General features: G+C 58.4%; 1 protein-coding gene across 1 annotated transcript in view; it reads left to right on the top strand.

Moving 5' to 3' along the window:
- The window catches only part of PRKAR1B (protein kinase cAMP-dependent type I regulatory subunit beta), an 86,622-nt gene that overhangs the window by 41,831 nt on the left and 20,331 nt on the right, over positions 1-24,460 (top strand). The window contains exons 5-7 of the mRNA XM_065892159.1: positions 10,052-10,113; positions 11,037-11,083; positions 20,619-20,777. Coding sequence (XP_065748231.1) covers positions 10,052-10,113; positions 11,037-11,083; positions 20,619-20,777 — 268 coding nt within the window. The remainder of the gene's footprint in view (positions 1-10,051; positions 10,114-11,036; positions 11,084-20,618; positions 20,778-24,460) is intronic.

Here is a 24,460-nt window from a genome sequence, read left to right as displayed (position 1 = left end):
TCCTGGGAAGTGATGAGAAGGGAGGAGGGAGCCAGGCTGGGAAGGCCTCCAGGACCCTGTGTTTTCCACTCCTGACCTTGGGCGTGGCCTGCACGGGGTGGAGGCATTGGGGAAGGGGGCTCCCACGCTGTCAGCTTTCACATGGGGGCCACACCCGCCTTGTGACGATGGCGTCCTGTAGTGCACAGCGGCCTGGGGTTCCCAAGATGTGGCATCCGTGTAGGACTAGCGCTGGTCCCTTAGGGGTCAGCCCGGGCCGGGTCGGGGCACCACCTGCTGTGCAGACGAGGCTGGGGACCAAGGACCCTCACTGGAGGTGATGGACGAGCTGAGGACTTCCTGGAGGTTTGCGCAGGCCGTGCAGCGGGAGAGGTGGGCGGGGACAGGGAGCTCTGGGAGCCCCTGTGCTGGTCGGCGAGGACGCCTCGTTTTACAGCCAGTGAGTCTAGGTCCGCAGAGTGGGCATGCTTGCTCCCCTCCAGCCAGCCGGGGGGGCCACGCTGACCCAGACCTTGTGGGTCTCAGGACCCAGCTCCCTCCTGCGCTGTTCCTCTTACCCGAGCCTGGGAGCCGCCGCTGGCCTGGCTGCCTAGACACCTCCCGGGTGGCCCCGCTGGACGGCCGGCAGCTGCGTCTCTTCCTCCAGGAATGAAATCCTTGAAGAAGGATCCAGAACCCAAGTGTCGTGATTCCCGACATGGCAGGGTAGGCTTTGTGGCCGGCGGTGTTGCATGCGGGGGCTTTTCCCCTCAGCTCCCGGGCCCTGTTTCTGAACCATCGGTGCAGAGGTGGTGATGAGGTTTCCAGCCCCAAGCTCGGTTACAGCGTGGGATGCGGGGCCTACCTGGGAGCCTTTGCAGCCCATCCTTCCGTCAGAACCGTTTGCTGCCTCGGTGGTGCTCTGACTGCCGGCCTGGGGCCCACAGAAGCCATGTCACTGCTGATGGCTGTCCACCAAGAGGCATCGGCCCCTTCTGCAGGATCTTTGCAAGGTGTCGAGGGAGGGCAGTGGTTTTCTCACTCTGGCTCTGACCACAGCTGTTACCCCGTGACAGGGTGAGGTGGGGAGAGCGGGCTGGCCCAGCGTTTATTTAGTTTGGAAATTTTGTTCATCAGTTTGGAAGTTTTCCTCATACAGATCTTGTGCATATTTTGTTAGGTTTACACCTAAGTATTTTATTTTGGGGGGTGCTAATGTAAATGGTGTTGTATTTTTAATTTTAAATTCCACTTGTTCATTGCTAACATATTGGAGAGTGATTGACTTTTGCATGTTAACCTTGTATCCTGCAGCCTTGCTATAATCACTTATTAGTTCCAATGGGTTTTGCTTTTGTTGTTGATTCTTCAGGATTTTTTACATAGACAGTCATGTCATCTGCAAACAGACAGTTTTGTTTCTTCCTTTGTAGTCTGTATATATATATATTTTTGGCCACACCACACGGCTTTCAGGATATTAGTTCCCCAACCAGGGATCAAACCTGGGCCTCTGGCAGTGGAAACGTGGAGTCCTAACCACTGGCCCACCAGGGAATTCCCTCCAGTCTGTATACCTTTCATTTCCTTTTCTTGTCTTATTGCAGTAGCTAGGGCTTTTCCAGTATGATGTTGAAAAAGAGTGGTGAGGGGGATATATTTGGCTTGAATCCCCATCTTAGGGGGAAAGCATCTAGTTTTTCACCTCTAGGTATGATGTTAACTGTAGGGTTTCCAGAGCTCTTTACCCACTTGAGGAAATTCTCCGTGTCCGTGTTTTTCTGATGAAGGGGTGTTCAGTTTTGTCAGGTGCTTCTTATGCATCTGTTGATACGATTTTTCTTCTTTAGCCCTTCGATGTGATGCATTATCATTAATTTTTGAATGTTGAACCAGCCTTGCATACCTGGAATGAATTCCACTTATTTGTGGTGTATAAATCTTTTAATACAGAGTTGGATTTGATCTGCCTATATTTTGTTGAGGATTTTTACATGCATGTTCATGAGATAGTGGTGTGTGATTTTCCTTTCTTGTAATATCTTGGTCTGGTTTTGGTGTTAGAGCAATTCTGGCCTCAGAGAATGAGTTAGAAAGTGTTCCCTCTGCTTCTAAATCCTTCTGGAAGAGCTTGTAGAGAATTGGTGTGATTTCTCACTTCAGTGTTTGGTAGAATTCGCTAGTGAACCCGTCTGGGCCTGTGCTTTCTGTTGGGTAGTTGAGTGTTTATTGATTCAGTCTCTTTAATAGGTTGTATCACCCGATTCAGTCTCTTTAATAGGTTGTATCTTCTGCTTCTTCTTGTGTGTTTTGGCAGTTTGTGTCTTTCAAAGAGCTGGTCCCTTTCATCTGAGTTAGCAGATCTGTGGGTACACAGTTGTTCGTGGTCTCCCTTTATTCTTTCCGTGTCCATGGGATCTGCAGTGATGTCTTTTCTCTCATTTGTGGCACTCATTATTTGTGTATTCTCTCTCTCCCTCTCAATCTCTCCTCCCCACCCCACCCCTCCCCTTTTTTTGTTACCATGGCTAGGGGTTTATAGGTTTTTATTGATCTTTTCAAAGAACCAGCTTTGGTTTCATTGATTTTTCTCTGTTAATTTCCTATTTTATTTATTTATTTATTGAAATTTCCTATTTTAAATTCTCTAATTTTTATTCTTTTCTTTTGCCTGCTTTAGGTTTAATTTGCTTTTGTTTTTCTGGTTTCCTTAGGTTATTCATTTTAGACCTTTCTCCTTTTCAAGTGTATGCTTTCAACGCTGTAAGTTTTCCTCTAAGCATTGCTTTTGCTGCATCCCACAAATTTTGGTAAGTTGCGTTCTCATTTTCATTCAGTTAAACATTTTCAATTTCTCTGGAGCCTTCTTCTTCCACCCATGTGTTATTTAGAAGTGTGTTGCCTAATCCCCAAATCCTTTGGGATTTTAAGTTATGTTTCTGTTACTGATTTCTAGTTTAACTCCGTTGTGGTCTGAGGGCCGATGCTGTGTGAGTCACATGTATTCATTTGTTCAGGTGTGACACTCAGCTGGCACACCTGGGACCATGGATGTGCTCCCTATGGAACCCCAGGCGTTTGTGTGCTTTTCCCCAGGGCCAGGCCTCGGGGTTGAGGAACCAGCCACAGAAGAGGTGGCTCCGGGCTGCCTGAGGCAGAGACTCCTGGGATTTATAAACACTGTGCTTTCAATGCCCCAGCAGGGAGTGGGCCGCCCCACGTCCACTGCGGTGAACAGCTACGCTTGAGTTATTGCTGTTTAGAGAGAACTATTTGGAAACTTGCAGTCAGTTTCACCCAAACAGTGGAAAAGCCTAAACATAAGCCAGGCGCCCTGTCGGGGCGCTGGCTCCCAGCAGACGGAAGCCCCCCTGTTCCCCGGGCTGTGACGGGCAGCAGAAAACAGGGTGTCCCCGCGGTGCTCAGGCACCAGGGCTTTGCCTGCGGGTCCGGGCTGGTTCCTGGAACGTGAATAACATTGACCGTGAGCCCAGGCCAGCAAAGGAAAGAAGTTCTCCCAGGGCAAAGGCAGCGGGCGTAGGGCTTTGAGAACAGTTTCCAGTGTCAGGTGCACTTTTTCCCTTGGTGGCATCATTTTGAAGTCAGAAAACGCACTTGTACGCACTGGAACACGTTCTCTGCATTCAGTGGGGCCTTTTTATTAATGTCGTCCACATCGCTCATTGTTCCCTCCGGGTCCTTGTCACCACGCGCGTGCATTCTGCGCAGACCCGCTGCTGGAGCGTCTGCACTGTGTTATGAGCTGGTCTCGCGACATCACCAGCCGGGGGTATAAACACGCATCCTGGCTCTGACATCCCCCACTCCCGTGCTTCTGAAAGTCTGACGTTTTTCAAAATAAAACGTTTAAAGAAAGAAAGACACAGAAATATTGGAAATGCTAATGCAGTTTTTTCCTTATGACTGGAGGTGTTCCTGGGGTCATTGTCACAGCGCTTTTGCTTAAAATCACAAGAATTCTACCCCCATTCCCATATTTACATAATGCAGAGGGGCAGATTGTTGGAGTCGGGAAGGGCGGGGGAGCCGCGGGTTTTATGTGCGGCTGGGCTGCAGGGATCCTCACTCCCACCTTGGAAGGGGGGCAGGGGCTTGGGGCAGGCGCAGCTCTGATTGGCTGTGGGCGCCTCTCTCCCCGTCCTCTGTCCTCTGCTGTACTTGGGTGGCCTCACTCTGAGAACTGGTCCAACCTGTTTGCTTCTGCAGGTTTCTTTGCAGGGCTTGGGGCAGGGGGTGTTTACCTGTCAGGCCACCTGCAGCAGCAGTTCGGCTGTATGTTAGAAATGTCAGCCAATAAAAGGGAATAAAAGAGCCGTGACTGGATCACGAGACTGGCTGAGCTCAGGGCCGCTGAGCGCTCCTTTGGCGCCATTCCCAGGGTTGGGAGACGGGGCTCGGAGCTGCTGTGTGCACAGGGTTTGGAGCCAGTAGAAATAATCATGGTGGCTCCTGATCGGGAGGGTTCCAGGAGCAGGGTCCTCTTGGTTAATCTCCCATCATGCTGTGAGCTGTGCCCATTCTACACGTGGGTTAACTCCTGGGCGACTCAGCCCCTGGGCCCCTCCAGGCAACTTTTGGGGTGGCACCAGGTCTCTGGCTTGCCATCAAGGGAGCGTTTGTCACAGGGATGACCACACCCCTTGTGATGAAGGCCCACGTGTACACCTGTCCCCCCACTGGACAGTGAGCCGCTTAGGCAGGGGCTGTAAATGGAGGCTGGGGGTCAGGGGTCAGGTGATGCGGGGATTGTGGCAGACAGAGCATGTGCTCCCACCAGGGTGGGAAGGGGGCTGAGTTCTTGCTTCATGAGAGCAAAGGCCCCACGTTGCCAGATCTTCCATTTTTTTTCCCAAAGAAAAGCCAAAAATTTGGATATTTATTACTCTCTCAATTTTTAAATGTTGGGGCTAACTTTGAAAATGGGGCCAAAATTGGCCCATGAAGAATCAGTAAAGCACTAAAGAAAATTCAGTGGTGACCGAAGACCTTCCCCTCCAAAGAGACCCAGGTCCCAAAGGTTTTATGGGTGAATTCTGTCAGACGTCAACAAACTGTCCATCCTTTTACGAGTTGCTCCAGAAAATAAAAAACAGGAGAAAGCTGCTCAGCGTATTGTATGAACTTCATACGAATTTGGAGGGACACACAAGTCAGCCCATAACACACACACAGAGTATGTGCCATGTGAGTGTAATACCAGGATGGAGCCATTCGTGGGTGTTGTTGGGAAAACTGGCTAACCGTCTGGGGAAAAACAAACCAGATCCCCTTCCTCACGGACAAAAGGCCTAAATATGAATCCAAAAACTATTTGGCAGAAGGTAATTGCTGTGGACTGAACCGTGTCCCCCAGATTTACTTATTGAAGCCCTAAGCCCCAATGTGATGGCATTTGGAGGCAGGCCTTTGGGAGGTGATTGGGTTTAGGTGAGGTCAGGAGGTTGGGCCCCCAATGGCGGGATTAGTGCCCTTATAAGAAGACATCAGAGAGCCTCGCGTGCTCACTCTTTGCCACATGAGGGCACAGCAAGAAGGCAGTCTGAGTGAAGCCGAGATGTGCTCCTGAAAAAAGGGAAGAAGCAGGGTGGGATCTGTAGCGCGATGCCATTTGGGGGTAAATTTAAAGTACATGCATATAGCTCAAGATCCCATGTTGTGAGAGAAAGCATACAATGAAAAGGAAATCCCTCAAATTTCAGAACAAGCACCATTGCGAGGGGGACGGGGGAAGCGGGTAGAAGGGGGAGAAATTGTCAACAAGAGCGGATCACCAGTGTCATGAACTCAGGGGCACAAATCTGCATCTGAGGTTTAAGATGCTAGTAGGTCCCACTAAATGCTGGCGTGGCCAGATGCAGTTTGTGGTTCCATCGGGAACATTGGGGTCTGCTGCTGAGTGGGTGGCCGAGCCGGAGGCTGATGGGGGATGAGGGAGAGGTCCAGGTCTGTCCCCCCGACATGTGCCCACTGTTAGAGAGGGGGGCGGAGGTGGGGTGTCCCAGGAGGAGGACGGGGAGAGTGGGAAGGGCTCTGCTTCCCTAGAACCCGGAGCACAGCGGGCCGCCTGGTCTCTCCCACCAGCCCCGTCATCCAGAAGGAGGCTGGTGCTCTCTGGCCGGCTGAGCGCCGGGCTGGTCCCAGAACTGGGGTCTACGTCCGTGCGGCCCTGCCAAGTGACTGTGGACAGGCCTGCCCATGCTATGTGCTGGAAGGGTCTGCGGCGGCCCCGTGAGCTGCAGAGTCGGTATCTGAGGCTCAGCGTGGAGGGTGGGCCGCCAGGGCTTCGCAGCACTTTGGTGAGTGAGTCCTTCCCGGGCGATCTTCTTGGTCGCTTGGGGGCACAGTGGCATTTTGTAAGACGCGCCCCCATGGGCAAGCTTCCAGGGCCTTTACCCCAAGACCCTGGGACCCCTGGGGCACCTGCCTCCTGCAGGGGAGAGGGGTATGGCTGGTGAGTGCGGTGGGACATCGGCACAGCCTGGGCTGGTCTGAGCCACTGCAAGGCCAGTCTGCTGGGCCGTGGGCTTTGGGGCCACACAAGGCTGCCCGTCCCACACCGTCCCCTGGTCCCCGGCCCCACGCAGTCTCATCTGGGAGGCCACCCGCCCTGAGAGCAGGTTTGAGGTCAGATCACGGAAGCCGGAAGGAGTCGGCTGGTGTTTCACCCCAGGAGTGGGTGTTCTCCGACCATCAGAGAACATTCTTCACCCTCATTCTGAAGAGATGGCCTGTGGGAGAAGGCCCGGTTTCCATGGCAATGTGTTCACACCCCCGAGGCCTTAGGGCCAGGGTCTGGCTTCTGCTAGGGTGGGGACAGCAGGTGACACCCAGAACCGATCACACCCCGAAAGGTGTTGGGGGCCACATGGCCCTCCCGGGGAGGGGGGTGGATGCCACCAGGAGCTGGGAACCAGGCATGCCCAGCGCCCACCCCCAGGGCTCGGATGCATCTTATGGTCGAGGGAGGCACCCCCCCGCCGCCCCCCGTGGCTGGCGGCTTCCCTTCTTGCCACGAGGATTGTTTTCAGAGGCACTTTGCTGCCTAGCTAAGGTCAGCGTGAAGTGAAGGCTTCGGTGGCCTTGGCTGCTGGCTTGACTGTAGCTTCGAAGGTCTTGTTTCCAAGGTCAAAATAAGTAACTTACCAGCAAGACGTGTTCTAAACAGTTACTTGCAAGTCAAGAAATAGCTTTATTTTATTTTATTTTTTTAACATCTTTATTGGAGTAGAATTGCTTTACAGTGGTGTGTTAGTTTCTGCTGTATAACAAAGTGAATCAGCTATACGTATACATACATCCCCACATCTCCTCCCTCTTGTGTCTCCTTCCCACCCCTCTAGGTGATAACAAAGCACCGGGCTGATCTCCCTGTGCTGTGCGGCTGCTTCCCACTAGCTATCTGTTTTACGTTTGGTAGTGTATATATGTCCATGCCACTCTCTCACTTCGTCCCAGCTCACCCTCCCCCCTCCCCGTGTCCTCAAGTCCATTCTCTACGTCTGCATCTTTATTCCTGTCCTGCCCCAAGGTTCATTAGAACCTTTTTTTTTTTAGATTCCACATATGTGGGTTAGCATACGGTATCTGTATGGCGGACTAGGTCCATCCACCTCACTGCAAATAACTCAATTTCGTTTCTTTTTATTAGCCGTATTTTAAAATGGCACTTGGGCAGTGGGGTTTGGATTTAAAATAAACGAAAACCAAAATGTCTGTGTTGTTGGAATTAGCTGTGATGAACATTTAAACTACTTATGGGCTGAAAATAGCAAGCCCAGAATGGAACAGCTCTGTTTGCATGATTTTTTCAGAAATATATCAAGTTGGGATTCATCAGTGGGTTTTTCTTTTTCTTTACTGAGGTATTGTCGATTAACAATATTACATGTTTCAGGTGTATGAGATAACGATTCATAATTTTTAATTGTTATATTCCATTTATAGTTACTACAAAACACTGGCTGTATTCCCTGTATAGTTCAATACATCCCTGTAGCTTATTTATTTTATACACAGTAGTTTGTACTTCTTACTCCCCCACCCTGTCTTGCCCCTCCCCCCTCCCCACTGGTGACCACTAGTTTGTTCCCTACATCTGTGAGTCGGCTGCTTTTTCGTTATTTTCACTCATTTGTTGTATTTTTAAGATTTCATATATAAGTGAGATCATATAGTATTTGTCTGTCTGACTTATTTCACTTAGCATAATATCCTCCAGCTACATCCGTGTTGCTGCAAATGGCATTCTTTCATCCTTTTTTATGGCTGAGTAATATTCCACTGTATATATGTGCCACATCTTCTTTATCCATTCATCTGCTGATGGGCACTTAGGTTGTTTCCGTGTCTTTGCTGTCGTAAACAGTGCTGCTATGAACATTGGGGTGCACGTATCTTTTCGAATTAAGTGTTTTCATTGTTTTCAGGTGTTTACTCAGGAGTCGAATTTCTGGATCATGTGGCAACTCTAGTTTTAGTTTTTTTCGGGAACTTCCATACTGTCCTCCACAGTGGCTGCACCAGTTTACATTCCCACCAACAGTGCAGGAGGATTCCCTTTTCTCCACATCCTTCCCAACATTTGTTATTTGTGTTCTTTTTGCTGATGGCCATTCTGACAGGTGTGAGGTGTTATCTCATCGTGATTTTGATTTGCATTTCCCTTCATCTGTGGTGTTTTGGCCTCAAGGGTCAGACCTCATCTTGAATGTGCACGTGGACGATCGGAGGCCACACCCTGGTGTGAAGGGGGAAGTTCTAGGCTTGGGAGTGGATCCCCATCTTCGGGAGGCCAAGGCAGCAGAGGGGCTGCCTGATGGCGGCTGAGGTTCCCCTGTCTGAGGAGCCCGGCCCTTGTAGCAAGACGAGGGAGGCCTTGGGCCCAGGCCACGCATCTCAGGACAGACAGCGGCTCGTTTTCCCTCCTGATCAGGAGACCAAGGGATCGGGGCAGCAGGCGGGGCTCAGGTGGAGCTCAGGTGTGCCTGGAGGTGGAAGCGTGACTTAGCCACGCACGGAAGGACGGCGTCCACGTGGACCAGACCTGGGAGCTGTGCTCTGACCTGACGGGCACCTGCACCCTCTCCCCCCGCCTCCCCGCAGCCTCCGGTCACCTGCCAGACCCCTGGGGTGCTGCCCTCCTCCTCCTTCAGAGGGAGAAAGAGATGCTTAAAGAGAGGGGAAGGACCTGCCTTAAGACTTACTCCTGTCTTCTGGGCCCTGGGAGCAGGCGAGCACAGGGCTGTGTGGATCTCTGGTCCTGCTTTTGCCTCCCCGGGGCCCGGCACCTGGGGCTCCTCTGAGGCTCCTGCACTGACCGGTTTCCAAAAATCCCCTTTTTAAACAGGCAGGCGGGCAGCAAACAGGCGTCCTGACTGCCAGGGTGCGTTTCCTGCCTGAGGGGCCCCAGCTTCATGCTTCTCTTTTGGGGAAGCGTGTGCCCGGGGGTGGGTCACATCCCTGAGCGTGGTCATTGCACTTTGGGATCCAGACCCCGGCCTCTGACTCTGCATCTGGTTGCCATCCCGAGGATATAAAGGGTCCTGGACCAACATGCACACGTGCCCTGGGTGATGGGCGTCCCCACCTGGCCCGCGGCCCGCGCCTCCCATCCTGCCTGTGGGTCTGTCGCACACTGAACTCGGGCGATGGAACGGCTGGGCTGCCTGGCGGGCACAGCCCGAGCCAGCCTCGTCGGCCCTGTGCCCCTCGCGTGAGCAGTTACAGAGCCTGGTCTCTTCCCATTTCTGCACTGGTGTCAGCACCCTCAGATGCAAAGTGTTCGCCTGGGAAGAAGCAGAAAGCAGGCCAGGACTGGCTGCCGTGTCCCGGTGGAAACAGTCACGATCTGTTTTACGTTTTGTAAGTGGAGTCTGTTGAGTGTGATCCCACTTTTGTGAAACCCCGATACGTGCAGATCAGGAGGTCATGACCAAGGGACAGCGGGTCCCAGGGGTCATCGTCTCCCCTGGGCAGGAGCCGTGGGAAGCCCCGTGAGGGGCAGGTCGCCTGGTGCCCCTGCAGCACCCCCATGCTGTGCTTTCTTTTCCAGCGACATATTCGATGCCATGTTCCCCGTCATGCACATCGCTGGGGAGACCGTCATACAGCAAGGTACGCCCCTTTCTGCTCCTCCCCGGGGCCAGAGCCCTCTGGGAAGAATGGGTTATTCACTTGAAAAGCATATTTAGGGCTTCCCTGGTGGCGCAGTGGTTAAGAATCCGCCTGCCGATGCAGCGGACACGGGTTTGAGCCCTGGTCCGGGAAGATCCCACATGCCGTGGAGCAACTAAGCCTGTGTGCCACGACTACTGAGCCTGTGCTCTAGAGCCCATGAGCCACAACTACTGAGTCCGTGCGCCACAACTACTGAGCCTGTGCTCTAGAGCCCGTGCGCTACAACTACTGAGCCTGCGCTCTAGAGCCCACGAGCCACAACTACTGAGCCTGCGCCCTAGAGCCCGTGCTCTGCAACAAGCGAAGCCATGACAATGAGAAGCCCGTGCACCAAAACGAAGAGTAGCCCCTGCTTGCCTCAACTAGAGAAAGCCCATACACAGCAACGAAGACCCAACACAGCCAAAACTAAAAACAAATAAATAAATAAATTCATTAAAAAGAATGTACATTATACAAAACTCTCATTGTCTTGAGAAAAGCCACTAATGGCACTTCAGAACAGTCCACTTAACAAGTTAACATGTGTTAATATGTTTCGATAACCTCCTTGTTATTAAGAACATGGTGGAGCCGTGCTGAGTCCTGGCAACGTGCTGGGAGTGGATTTCAGATGGCGGTGTCAGGAGAGGACATGCCTGTCGGCCTGACTGCAGTAGCCGTTTCCCTACGTGTGTGAAATAGGCCATCGTGTTCTGCACCTTCCATACATACAGCTTTTATTTAAAGATTTTTTAAAATTGATGAGACCCGGTACTGCTTTGCAGAGGTCTATGAAGCAATGCCGAAAGGTGGTTTATTACAAGAAAAACAAAACTTCGCATTCTTGCATCACGTGTCCTGTTTCCCTTTTCTTGTAGGGGACGAAGGGGGTAACTTCTACGTAATCGACCAAGGGGAAGTGGACGTAAGTATCCTGAACTGTTTTTGGAAAATAACTCCTGTCTCTGCGCACAAGCCCAGGGCTAGAAGACGTCTTTCTGAGTGACGTGTTTCCGCTTTTTCAATCCAGAAGTGATAGAGTTCACTTAAAAGATACTGTAAGCATATCTGAGCACAGAGTGAAATAAGAAGGGCAGCTGCCGCCTGCTTCCTGCACAAGCCGACCGCGGTCCCGGGGCCCCGATTGACCAGCCCTGCCCCAGCCAGGAGCCCACGGCCCAGCAGGCTCACTCAGCCATGCTGGGTGCTAACGCTTTTTAAATGTCTACAGGCCCTGTGGCTCTGGCTTTACGATGGAACCAGGCTCCGTCCGTCCCAGGGATGTGATGCTCCCTGATTTCGTTCAGCTTCCTCCCCCTACTTCCTGCCTTCAGGAGTGAGGGACCCAGGCTCCGACTTGGAGGGAGGTGTACCTCCTTCAGTCGCCTGCCCCCGCAGGCTGAGCCCACCCTGCTTGGATGGCGGTGTCCTTGCCTGGGGCCCCCGCGTGGGCTTCTCCAAATGCGGGGCTGGGCCTGTGCTGCCCTCTGCCCCAACCTCCCCCCACACACCCCTCCCCCTCCTCCTTCGGCCTCCATGAGTGTCATCCTCTCGGCTGGGCGTTAGCAGTGCATCTACCCCCAAGGTTTCCTCTGTGGCCCTGATTCGGTCCAGCTTGTGCACCTGTTCCCAGGAGCGTCTGGTTAAGGCAGGCCCCCGCGGCAGACTGGCCCCCATGCCCCGGGCTCGGGACTGAGCCTGTCCTGGGGTTCTGGACTCCACAGTCCCGGCACTATCGGGGCACATCCAAGGAGCCCCCGAGCCAGCTCCGGGCCCAGGACGCAAGTGCTGGGGATGGGGCAGGGATGGGCCACTGACGGTCTCCACACGCCACCCCCACAATCCGAGCCCCCATGCGTTGGGGTTCCCGCTGCTGTCTGGCAGTGCCGCCCCGGTGCACTGACCCAGCCCGGTTCTCAGGGCTCGGCTTCTGGAACTGCCAGGCCATTGTGGAGGGGCTGGGGGGGCATTTGCTCACTTGTTCCGCCAGCAGTACGTCTGCGTCCATGTGGTCGCGTGTTCTGGGAACCGGCGGGCGGCCCTCGGCTTCCGGAGCTGGTGGCACAGGAAGTGACTCACCACGAGGACCTCAGGGCGAGCGGCACACGGAGTCGGAGTTTCTGTCCGTCCTGAGCGGGGGGGCCTGGACCAGGCCTCTGGGGGCGAGGGCTGTTCTGTCTCACACCACAGGCGGAAACTGAGGCAGGAGCCGCGGGCCCGGGGCGGCCACGGCCGCAGAGCGGGTGGCAGATGGAGGGTGAGCGCGGGCTGCGGCTCCAACCCGGGCTCAGGCTGCCAGCAGGGCCACCTCCTGTGGGCTTTGCGTTGGGTTAAAACAACACCAGCCCAGGAAGCAGAGGAGACCGACGAGGCTGCCGCGTCCCGGTGTCTCCAGAGCTGCCCCCTTCAGAGGGGCTGAGGGGTCGGCTGGCTCCAGGCTCAGGTCCGGGTCCTTCCTCTGGCCCTGACCCCTGTGTGGGCTTCTTCTGCACCTCGGTCTCTCTGCTGTCACCACTCTCCATCCTGTCCCCCGTCCTCCGTCCCTTTCTTGTTTTCTTTCCTTTTTTAATAAATTTATTTATTTATTTATTTAGTTTTGGCTGCGTTGCGTCTTCATTGCTGTGCGCAGGCTTTCTCTAGTTGTGGCGAGCAGGGGCTACTCTTCGTTGTGGTGCGCGGGTTTCTCATTGCGGTGGCTTCTCTTGTTGCGGAGCACGGGCTTCAGTAGTTGTGGCACGTGGGCTCAGTAGTTATGGCTTGCGGGCTCTAGAGCGCAGGCTCAGTAGTTGTGGCTCGTGGGCTCTAGAGCGCAGGCTCAGTAGTTGTGGCGCACGGGCTTAGCTGCTCCGCGGCATGTGGGATCTTCCCGGACCAGGGCTTGAACCCGTGTGCCCTGCGTTGGCAGGCAGATTCTCAGCCATCTGCGCCACCAGGGAAGTCCCCCCTTTCTTGTTTTCTTGCTCAAATGTCGATTGAGCACTCGTGTGCTGGACACTTACAAAGCCCTGAGGATACACCTTTGGGGACGCGGCCCCTGCCCTTGGGGTTCGTAGTCGTCGGGGAGACCCCCTGGAAGGACATTCCCAGTGTGCATCTTGCCTCTGAGCCTCTACCCGTCCTTTCCCTCTGTTCTTATTCCTGCTCTGACTTGCAAACTTCGCTGCATCCTTTGAGACCCCACCCAGGCAGAGCCACTGGGCTGACGACCGAGATCGGGACTCTCCCTTGTGCACAGGGTCCCACAAAGATTGGGTCCTGCTTTCCAGCCCCCGGAATGTCCTCCGTCTTCTGCTTTCCTTGGAGTCACATGACTCCTCTAGTTCAATCCCGAAGGTGTTTCCAAAGTGCCGACTCATGTCACCAGAGTATGTGGCTAAGTGAGAGTTGAAATGACCCTGGGGTTGGCACGTCGGAGGCTGGGTTCCCCCCAGCGAGCAGATGCAGGGGCGGCTGACCTTGGACCCAGAGCCCTGTCCTTGTCTTTCGAGGAGCCTCGAGGGCCCACCGTCGGGGTCCCGTGAGACGCGCCTCCCTGGCTGGTGTGCTCCACGCAGATGCGAGGCCCAAGCCTTGAGGTTACCTGGCTGCTGCCTGGGCCTGGGCCCTCCTGCCTGGAGTGGCAGCATCTCTGTGTTACTCCACACGCGGGGTCGGGTGGAGGCCCTGTGGGTGCCCCCAGTACGTCTGCCCTGCCCTCTGTCCCCATTAATCCACCCGCCACCACCCTCCTCGGTCGGCCCCGTGCACAGTGAAGATGCCCTCTCCCTTGCAGGGAGGAATGGCCCCAGGTGCTGGCGGCCACCTCCCCTCTGAAGGTGCGAGCACACAGGAGGGTGTGAGAGGCGGGCACCCACCGGACCCAGCACTGCCTGAGTGGAGGTGCTGGAACCGGCCACAGGGCTGAGCGCTGGTGGGAACCCTACCTGCTGGGCGGTGGGCCCGGGGGGTGGGGCGGGCGCTGTCCCCCGAGACAGGCCCCTTGGCCCCAACCGCTCAGCCCTGGGTGTCCTTGTCCACGCGCCCCATCTGGACTCAGGACCCCCGTCCCAGCAAACTGTAGAGTGTCAGGTGCTCTCACCTGCTGGCCCGCACCTCCATCTGTGAGTGAGGGGAGGGGCTGGCTTGGCCCACTTGTCTGGGCAGGACCCCTCCTGGCCCCCAGGGATGTCAGTCACCGAGCCAGGTCTCTCCGGGCGGGGGACATGGGGAGGCGACCGTGTGACAGGGAAGTGGGGTCACTTGCTGTAACCGGGGTTACAGGCAGGTCCAGCCCTCCCCGCAGCGGCTCAGGTACGAAGGCAGCTGTGAGACGCCTGAGCCCGGATGCCTGGGCACTGTGGGTGGATGCCACTTTCTGGCTGACTCTCCAATTCGGGACAGTCAGCCCGGATGGGACAAGGCGGTGACTTGGGGGCCGCCCCTCCGTCAGTCTCATCAGAGTTTCCAGCTGCTGGTGGGCGTGGGAGGGCCGGGCGGGGCGAGGGAGACTGCAGAGGGAGCTCCTGTGATGTGGGCGTGAGCGCACGATAAACATGCAGGGCCTGAGCCTTGTGGGTGAGGCCACGTTTAAAGGACTCAAAAGATGCTCAGTCAGGAACCTGGGGTGAGAAAGTGGGCTGTTGACTGCCAGCACGCATTCTAATAATGACTGTTAGCACCGCTCTGGGCACGAAGCTGCAGCTTCTCCCAGTTCTCCCAGGCCTGGGGCCGTGTTTTGTTTGCTCCTTTCTGGGGAGCAGGGGAGGGACCCTGACCAGGGACTGGCCGCTTGTGAGGGTTCCGAGGGAGGCTTTTAAGGCTTGAGTGAGGCCCATCCTGTGAGGGCGGTGGGAGTGGAGACTGTGTCCGTCACATTGTTGCCCTGAAGCCCCCAGCACGTGGGCTCCCCTCGGAGGCCCCATCCTGGCCTTTAAACGGGCATGGTTTGGGGGTGGTCATCCAGAGCCCCCCTTCTGCCCTCTGACCAACGGTGCCCTGCGGTGGTGGGGGGGGGGCGACGGCCAGGTGACCGGATGCCAGAAACACCAGCTTGGTTTAAATTACGGTTTTCCAGAGAGACGTGGAGAGTGCTGGCTGCAGTGTGTGTGTCACTGAGAGCTATAATCCATTTTCCTAAGCACAGAAATATCTCCCAATTTGTTTTATTCGTGGAACGTAGCATTTCCACTTGAAAGGACACTCCTCGGTTGACCTTACAGGCTCAGGAACACGGTTCCTCCCCGATGCTTCCAGGCCTTTGGTGCTTCAGGGCCTCCTGGGGGGGGGGGGGGTTCTACCCCACCCCAGGCTCCAGCACCCCCCCGCCCAGGGCTCCCCCTGTTTCACGAGACATCTGTGAGGAGACGTCTCCAGAGGTGGGAGGGGCCTCTCGGGGACAGGGCACCCCAGGCCGTCCGGCTCCACGGGTCACGGCCCACCAGTCTGCTTGCCTGGTGGTCTGTGTTTCTTTTTTACTTGGTAAAGTACACATAACGTAACAGTTGCCGTCTTAACCGTTTTCAGGGTCCGTTTTCACACTGTTGTGTGGCGTCACCACTGTCCGTCTCCAGAACTTTCTCATCTTCCCAAACTGAGACTCTGTCCCCGTGAAACACTAACCCGCAGCCCCGGGCCCCCACCCTCTCTTGCCGTCTCTGTGACCCTGATGCCTCCAGGGACCTCAGAAGTGGAACCACACAGGGTCTGTCCTCCTGGGTCTGGCTCATCTCACTGACCATCACGTCCTCAGGGTTCATCCATGTTGTAGCAAGTGTCAGAGTTTCCTCCCTTTTTAAGGCTGAGTCATTCCACTGCATGGATGGCCCACGTCTTGTTTATCCGTTTACCTGTCGTGCCCGCCTTTGTGGCTGCCACCCTGAGCCGTGCTGCTGTGGACGACGAGCTGTGCAGGGACCTGGGCGTCCTCTCAGGCGCTCTCTGCTGACCGGCCACTTCCTGGGCGCTGGGTGGCCATGGCCCCGAGCCGGCTGTGAAGCTTTCCTGCAGCATCTCACCCACAGGGTGTGTCTGGGGGCCCAGCACCCCTCTTGGTTCCCTGCAGAGGTCCTGGTGGCCCTACTGTGGCCACAGCCTGCTCTGGAATCACGGACAGGTGACCCAGAGCCCCCTGTGTGGTGGTGGTAATGTGATGACAGCTCGGGGAGGGGACCGGTCGGTCCTCGTGCACACCCCACAGCGGGCCCTTGACGGGGCACGTGGTCACCCCGGAAGTAAGTGGCGCTTCAGACGTGGATTGGGATCCTGATGGGACCCTGCCTTGTGGGACCTCGGAGAGCGTGATGTCTGTGAGGGGAGGGCGGGAGGAGGCCCAGGCGTGGTGGGTTCCGAGGAGGGAACCTGGCTGGTGGCTGGCCACCCCTGAGGAGTGTCTGCTGACCCCGTGGGGCTGGTCCACGTGACCCGGGCACCACAGACAGGGAGCTGGGAGGGAGTCTCTGGGAGGAGTTGCCTCTCAAGCAAAACCAGACAGTCGACTTTCCCCATGTGTTTTGGGCTAAAGAGGGTTGAGGCTCGGAACCGGGTTTACCTGAGAAGCGCAGCCGACATACCTGGACTCACCCGCACAGACTCACCTGCTTGGAGGCCCCGTCTCTTTGTGGCCGGAGCCTGGGAGCTGGGCCATTAGCTTTTTCTCACCATCTGTGGAACCAAAAACAACAGCGGCTGGCACGCCCTACTCGCTTCCTTGCCCGGGCGGCTCCGGGTTGCGTGGGAAGTGGCTGCGGGGGGCAGGGGGGCTGAGGCCGCAGGACCCCCCCATCCAGCGTAGTGGATAACTCAGTGAGTGATTCTGTCTCCACTCACCCAACAGTTATTTCAATTGAATTTCTGTTTTCTGTGGAGTCGAGTGTTGAACCGAAGTGTCCCGGGTTTGGGGGCAGGCGGGGAGGCGGCCGCCCTGGCGTTCCCAGCTGCTCGTCTGCTTCGGCGGGGCCGAGGTCCGCATCTCAAGCCCCCCTTGATGGGAGCGCAGCGCTACCTGGTCTCAGGTAAGCAGATTCTCGTGCGTTCGACCCAGTCAGTCACCGGCTCCACGTCCGTCCAAAGTCAGATCGGAGCTGGCCCATCGCGGGCAGGCGTCAGCGTCACCTGCTGAGATCCTGGCCTCTGGGCTGTACCCCTGGGGCCTGATTCAGCCGGTCGTTGTCGGGGGTCGGGTGGGGAGGGGGGCGTGCACCTGGGCTTCCGCGGGCTCCCAGGTGGTGCTGTGCACCTGGTCCGCACACCACCTGTCGAGTAACGTGGTCGAAGGCTGTGTTTCTGGGACGCCCCTCGCTCCTCCCTGCTCCCCGCCCGCTGCCCTGAGCTGGGCTCCAGCTGCAGCAGGGGGAGCCTCCCAGATGTGAACCTGGCCTCAGCCGTGCTGGAACCTTCTGGTCCTGAGACGAACATCTCCCTGTGTGGTCCTGATGCATCCAGTGCCCTCCGAGTTCAGCCCTGCCTCAGGGCCTTGGCTCGTCCTGTTCCCCCGCCTCAGATCTCTTCCCCCTGGTCTTTTCAGGGGGCCCCTCAGGCTGGGCTCGAAGTCACCTCTTCAGAAGCCCTCTCTGCATGGTCTGGACTATGGCTCCGCCATCCCTTCTCTTCAGGGCCTGCGCTTGTTTCCATGACATAACGCTAGTGTGGTGAGCACCGACCGGTCGGCCGGTAAGTCCCGGTGAACAGGAATCCACACGCTCCAAACCGCTGAACCCAGCAGGTAGAGCGTGCCAGACACCCAGGTTGCTGGGGCTGACACGGGGGTGACAGCGAGTGAGCGAATGAACGAAGATCAGCGGGGCGGGAGCTCTGGGCTCAGCCGGAGAAGCCGAGGCAGCGGCGGGAGCACAGACGTAGCCCAGTAGGGCCTCCCACCACTTCTCTTTAAAAGAAGGAAAAACAAAAATGAAACAAAGCACGAAGTAGCCCCTTTGCGTGCCAGCTGGGGTGGGGCTGGGCACTGTGCGGCCCTGGTGACAGAGGCCAGTGTCCGAGAAGGATGGCCCTTTGTGCTCCGAGGGGCGGCCCTGCCCGGCCTCGCCTCTGCACAATGCTCTTCTCTGACGCCTCTGAGGACGCTGTCGGGACCTCGGTGAGGAAGGGTGCTCATGGCCCCCTGGTGACGCGCTCCGGCCCAGGTGCCCTTGGTCCTGTGTGCCCTGCGGCAGCAGCTGCCTACGTGCTCTTTGGGGACACGCCCTGGGGAAGTGGAGGTGCAGCCGCTGCTGTTGCCTCTCCTAAGCCACCTACCCTGTTCCCTGGGGGACCCTGTGCTATTTGGCGGGTGATGGGGGTGGCCTGCCCCCCGGCAGCCATCCGAGGAGGTGGTTCCTTCTCCCCCTGAGGTGGGAGCCGGGAGGCTGCACACCCTCCCCAGGCTCCGTATGTCCGGCGAGGCTCCCAACCCGAGATCCGTGGTCCTCTGAGCCCACGTCACTGTGGTGTCCCCGCACCGAGGGAGCAGGCGCGGGCGCCAGGGGAGGGCCGGCTGGTGCAGCCTGGGGAGATGGCGTTCCGCAGATCGCGTGGATACCCCCGTGACGCCACCAGTGCCACCCCCACCCCCTGCATCACCCACGAGAGTGAGGGCGTTTAGTCACACGTGAGAAGGTTCGAGGCCCCCTTCGGAATCAGAGCTGAAACTAGACGGCGTCCGTCACCCACAGCCTGGGGAGTGGCGGCGCGGCAGTGAGAATGGACGGACTGGACCCAGCGCTCAGACTCGCCTGGCACAGAAGGACGTGCTGGGGTTCCTTTCAGCCGCGCCGCGGTCATCTGAAGGCACCTGAGCCCTCGAGGGGCCCCGGGAGTTCCCGGCACCTGGAAACGTCCCGCGCCCTGACCGGAGTGGTGGGGAGACTCACTGCACTGCACGCTTAGGGTCGTACAGGTTAAGGTTTGAGGGTTGTATCCACGCAGAGAGGATTTTACAAACATACAAGCCCTGTGAACGGAGGACCAGCTGCGAGGGGAGCTGGTGCCAGCCCGGCTGAGCCTGGGTCACCGTGACTGCCCCTCCACAGACTCTGGTCCCCTTTGAGAAAACCACAGGTGGCGGCTCTGGGGGTGCTCTCTGTTGGGGGGAGCATCTCGGGGCACAGCCGGGCGGACACACTCCCTGCCTCGTGGGAAGGATGGGCGTCGCCCTGATTCCTCGAGGGCCTTGCTGAGTGGAAGCTGGCGTCTCTTCTCCCCGACACCCGGCAGGGGCGTCGTGCAGGCTCGCTGGGCGGGCAGGGGCTCGAGGGGACAGAGGCGCAGGCCCCGGGTCGCTCTGTAAACTGTCATCTCCATTCCCCTGACACCTTGTGGGCAGGCCGGCCACCGCTCCCCAGGCTTGCTCACACCGGACTCCGTTATCACCTGCGTGGTGCCCCGCAGGCTGACAGTTCTGTGCCTCAGTTATTATCAGGATAATGAGTCATTGATTCCATAAGAATTGCTTCCATGATTCATCGCAATCCATTCTTTCCCGACATGCATGCTTTTTGCCAATGGGAACCATTCTTTAAGCTCATTGACATCGAGGGAATGAACAGTGGTTGTGTTAATTTATAGTAAGCGAATCTGTATAATAAACAATCCGGGCCATTCTTGCAGGATGCGGACGTGCGGCCCCTGGATAGTAGGGACACTGTGCGGCGGGCGCCGCCCTCCCAGGCTGAAAGGGAATCTTGTCCGCCTTCTGGGCTCGGCCCTCGGCGCCAGCCTCCGCTCCCATTGACCGCAGGCCCGGGCACTTGGGTGCTGCCCGCGGGGAGCGGAGGCCCTGGGGAGGCCCGGGGAGCCTGGCTTCTTCCTGGCCGTGGGGCCTGCCGGTGGAGGTGGGCCAGGGGCCGGGCTGCTCCCTGGAACCTCAGGCAGCAGGAACGGCAGGGAGGGCTGTCTGTGAACGAAGTGGAGGGGCCCGCACGGGTGGGGCGAGAGCGCCATGGCAGGGGTGACTCGCTGGTGTGCAGTCAGGGAGCCCGAGGCCCAGGTGCACAGCCCACCTCTAGTCTGTGAGGAGCTGAGTCGCAGGCCGACCTGGGAGGTGGTGGGACTCGCTCTCCTGCGGACCGGGAGCCGCAGCAGTGCGTCCAGCTGGGGCCTGGCCAGTCTCGTCTGCACTGACCGCTGAGGGCCTCCGCCTTTGTGCCCGTCCAGCCTCGGCTCTGGGTAGGGCTGGGCGTGAGGCAGGCGCCTTGGCCGATCCTGGGCCTGGGCAGGGCAGTGCCGAGTTCTACCCGCCTGCAAGGGATCTGGGGGCTGCAGCAGCCTTGTGCCTTCCTGGGGGATGGAACGGAGGGCTCCCTGCGCGGGAAGCAGCAGTGTAACCCCAGGCCCCCGTGACGCTGTCCCTCTGTCCCCCAAAGGTGTATGTGGACGGAGGGTGGGTGGCCCCAGACCCCGTGACGCTGTCCCTCTGTCACCCGGAGGTGTATGTGGACAGAGGGTGGGTGGCCCCAGCCCCCATGACACTGTCCCCCTGTTCCCCCAAGGTGTATGTGAACGGAGAGTGGGTGACCAGCATCAGTGAAGGCGGCAGCTTCGGGGAGCTGGCCCTCATCTACGGCACCCCCAGGGCGGCGACTGTGAAGGCCAAGACGGACCTCAAGCTCTGGGGCATCGACCGGGACAGCTACCGGCGCATCCTCATGGTGAGTGAGTGGTGCCTGCGTGGAGGCTTCGCCAGGGCTGGGAGGGCAGCCAGCCGAGTCCGATGCCCACCAAGCATCTCGCGGGAACCCTGGTTGTGTCCAGGTGGGGGCCATAAGTAGGGATGCGATGGGTGGCGAGTGTCGGGAGGGGGTTCAGGAGAGTTACCCAAAGGCAGGCAGACAGCTGGGAAAGCCCCTTTTGCTTTCCTCCCCCGTTCTCCTTGCAACTGTCTGGAATGTGGTTGTGATGGCTGGAGTTCCAACTGCCATTCTTGACCATGAGGTGGTGGAGCGAATCACTGAGAGGAGCCCGGCCTCTGGGAGCACAGTGGGACCGCAGTACCGGGCAGGCTGCTGGCCTCTAGGATTCCTTACTTGGGGACTGTCATTTTAGGTTTTCTCACATGCAGCCAGCTCCTCTCTTAGTTGGCATGGTGTGGGCGTAGGTGCGCATACCTGTGGAGGCTCGCCGTGGGGCTCTCGGGAGCAACGGGGTAGGTGTTCACAGAAGGCTCCGGAGATGAGCATGTGCACCGAGAAGGCCCCTCCCAGGCAGAAGAGGCGGGATCTTCCGGTGCCCGCTGAGTGTCTGTCCTGCGCACGCACTGCTGGGTTCTCGGTGCTGGGACCCGTCAGGGGACTGGGAGGCTGACACGCTGGAGGAGATGACGGAGCAAACATATACCTCCTGTTGACATTTTCCACGGAGAATGCCAGAGCAGAGAGGGGCAGAGGCGAGGGCGGGGGGCTGATGTTTTAAAGAAAGCCCTGAGGCCCCCCTCCCTGAGACCCCTTTTGTGACGAGGTGGTGTGGAGCAGAGGCCCGGAGCAGCGAGCCCTTGGCTGTCCAGGGGGAGAGTGTTCGGGCAGTAGAAACGGCCAGTGCAAGGGCCCTGGGGTGCAGGCCTGGCTGGCCTGTTCGTGGACCAGTGGGGAGACAGTGAGGATGCCGGGATCCTGTGGTGGGTGGGGCGGGGGTCTGGACTCGGACTCTGAGTGCACCGGGATCCCTGGCAGGATTCTGGGCAGAGAAGTGGCAGGAGCCGCCCTGGACCCAGTGATGCCCTGGCACTCGGGGGCCTTCTGGGTGAGAGTGGAGAGAGTCCCGATTCGGAAGGGGTGGAGGGAGGTCCTGGCTGGCCACTCTGGTCTGGCCGCAGGTCTCCGGGCAGAGGGCCCTGGGAGCTGAGTGCCCCGTCCTCGCGGAAGTCACGCTCCTTGGCTGTCCGTGCTCGCCGGTGGTGACCGCTGGGCCAGGCGCTTTTCTGCTGGTCAGGGGTGGTGCTGGAGGACCTGGGCGGGGGCGGGCTCATTCCTGAGGGCAGCCCCCAGGGGCTGGCGATGGTGTTTGCTCAAAGGCTGCCCCTGTGGGCCTGGGATCCGAGGAGTCCCGACGGCCTGGAGGGAGGTGACCCAGGTGAGCACATTGCTGGGAGACCCCGGGGCTGGACGTGCGACTGCCAGGTGCCCTTTGGGCCTTGGTTGTCGCCTGAAGGCCAGGCTGGGCGGTGCAGTTTCTGGGGTGCGGGCTGTGGTTTGGGATGCTCTGGGGGAGGCCTGGGGAAGGTCTGGGATGTTTAGGACAGGCTCTGTGAGCTCAGTCCCAGCTGAGCCTGGAGAGCCGGTCCTGCCCCGGGGGCCCCTCCAAAGGGGAACGAGGGAGAAAGGATTGCCGGCTGCCCTCCTGGCTCCGCTGTAGCTCCTGGTCCTTCGTGATGCAGGGAGGGGTCAGTTCAGTCCTGGGGGCATCTGTTTCGTGCGGCTCGTCGTCTGTGCACTCGGGGTCATCCACTGGGGGAGGCACTGCCCTGCCCTGCCCTGTGAGGTGAGTCCTCGTGGAATGCGGCTCCCGCTCTTTGGTCTTAAACCTGCCCATTCCTGTTTTCTCCGGGAGAGATCACTGTCTGTGGGGGGAGGCGCCCCAGGCACCCTCCCCCTCCCTGTCTCCTCTGGATGCACCTGGCCCGTTGCATAAGCCATTGTTTCTCCGCCATCGTCCACGCTGAGTCGGAGTCGTCCTTGGCTGTGGGATTTTTGTGGCTGGAACAGTACATTCAGGGAAGTTCCCAAACCACCGAGGCAGCTGGCGCTTCCTCTGTTTTAATTCTGGATCCCCGGGCACTAAGAATAGCCGCGGCTGCGCTGGGAGCCTACAGAGCCCCCGCGTCTTGGGAAGAAAATGACAGTGTGGCCCACTCGGGAGGGAGTGTCCGTGGACGGCGTCCATTGCTGCATCAGCCCGTGGCTTGGGCGGACCCGGATGCGCCCATCGTGCGACGACTGGACCCAGAGCTGGACACGCGTGGGGGACGCGGGATGGAGGCTGGTAGTGTCTCCGGGAAGAGGGCCACCCACCTCTGAATCCCAGAACATCGGACCCGAGAGGCTCCGCTGCTCCACGTGCTACAGACAGACAGACAGACAGACGGATGGACAGATGGAGCTTGGCGAGGCCAGCCGCGTGCGCCGCCTCTGAGCAGGACGGGGGCTCGACCCCCTCCGGGCCCCCAGGCAGGGGCCAGCGACCCCGGACTTCATTCTTTCAAGCTTCAGTACCCTTGGTTCGCCCTGAATCTTACGTGAGACCCCAAGTGGGGATTGATGAGTGCAAAATCCTGTTGTGGAGTCTGGGCAGGGGTCTCCAGAGCCCCACTTGCCTGGGGGTCCCGAGACCCCCGGAACCAGGTCCTGAGCCGCAGCGCTGAGCTCCCTCCCCACCTGCTTGGGCTCCTGGCTCCCATCCATGAAGTGGGGCAGCAGGAGCCTGGGACCCCCTTCTCGTGGGAGCTGGGGCGGGGTGTGTGTGTGCACGCGTGCTTCAGGTCATGGCTGCAGGGCCGGTCGGGACTGAACACGTAAGGGGAAAGGGCGTTTGGAGTGGCCGGTCCAGGTCGAAGGGTCATCTTACCCGACGTAGATCCCTCCTCCGCCTGGCGGGTTCGCACCCTCCCCCGAGCTGCGGCCCGGGGGCAGGCCCGCTGTGAGCACTCTGTACCCAGGGGTGTGTGTGCTATGGCCAGAGCCCTGCTGTCTGCTGGGACCCAGGTCCCCAGCCCGTCCTTGGGGCCGGCTCAGTCCACACAGGTGGGGCCTGGGGGGCGGTGGGGGCCTGGATTTCGCAGACATTTAGGTTCGTCTTAGGACAGAACGCTTCCCCGGGGACAGCGGGGTGCAGTGCAAGGTGCAACAGAAGGAGCCTCACGTTGGGCATCGGGGTTCCGGGCTGGCCTCACGCCTGCGCCAGTGGGTCGGGGCTGGGGGCGGGGCCGTGTCTCCAGCTACAAGAGGCCCGAAGTGAGGTTCCAGGCCCCGCTGCTGGCGGTGAGGTGGGAGGTCAGGAAGTGCTGTCTTCCCCTCCCTCCCCTGCCCATGCATCCCCATCCATCTGTCCCGGGTCAGGTGAGGGCGCCGCTCTACTGCCCTGTGGGGGGGGAGGGGCACGTGAGGAGTGGCCAGTGCTGTGGTGGGACGTAGATGGTCTTTCTCTGCGGTCTCTGTTCCTCAAAGTCGGCCCGACGGGACCCCAGCACAGAGATGTGGAAACCGAGGCTGCAGGAACCAGGGAGATGGGCGGAGCTGATCCGGACCAGGCCCCGTGCCCCCCGCCACCAGCGTGGGTCCTCTGCAAGCATACATGAGGACGAGGGTTCCAGGCCCCGCTGGCTCCTTCCCTCAGTGTGGCC

This window comes from Phocoena phocoena, chromosome 15 (genome assembly GCF_963924675.1).
Source record: "Phocoena phocoena chromosome 15, mPhoPho1.1, whole genome shotgun sequence".
NCBI classification, from domain to species: Eukaryota; Metazoa; Chordata; class Mammalia; order Artiodactyla; family Phocoenidae; genus Phocoena; species Phocoena phocoena.
Note: the sequence above shows the minus strand (reverse complement) of the source record. Positions and strands in the feature narration are given on the sequence as shown.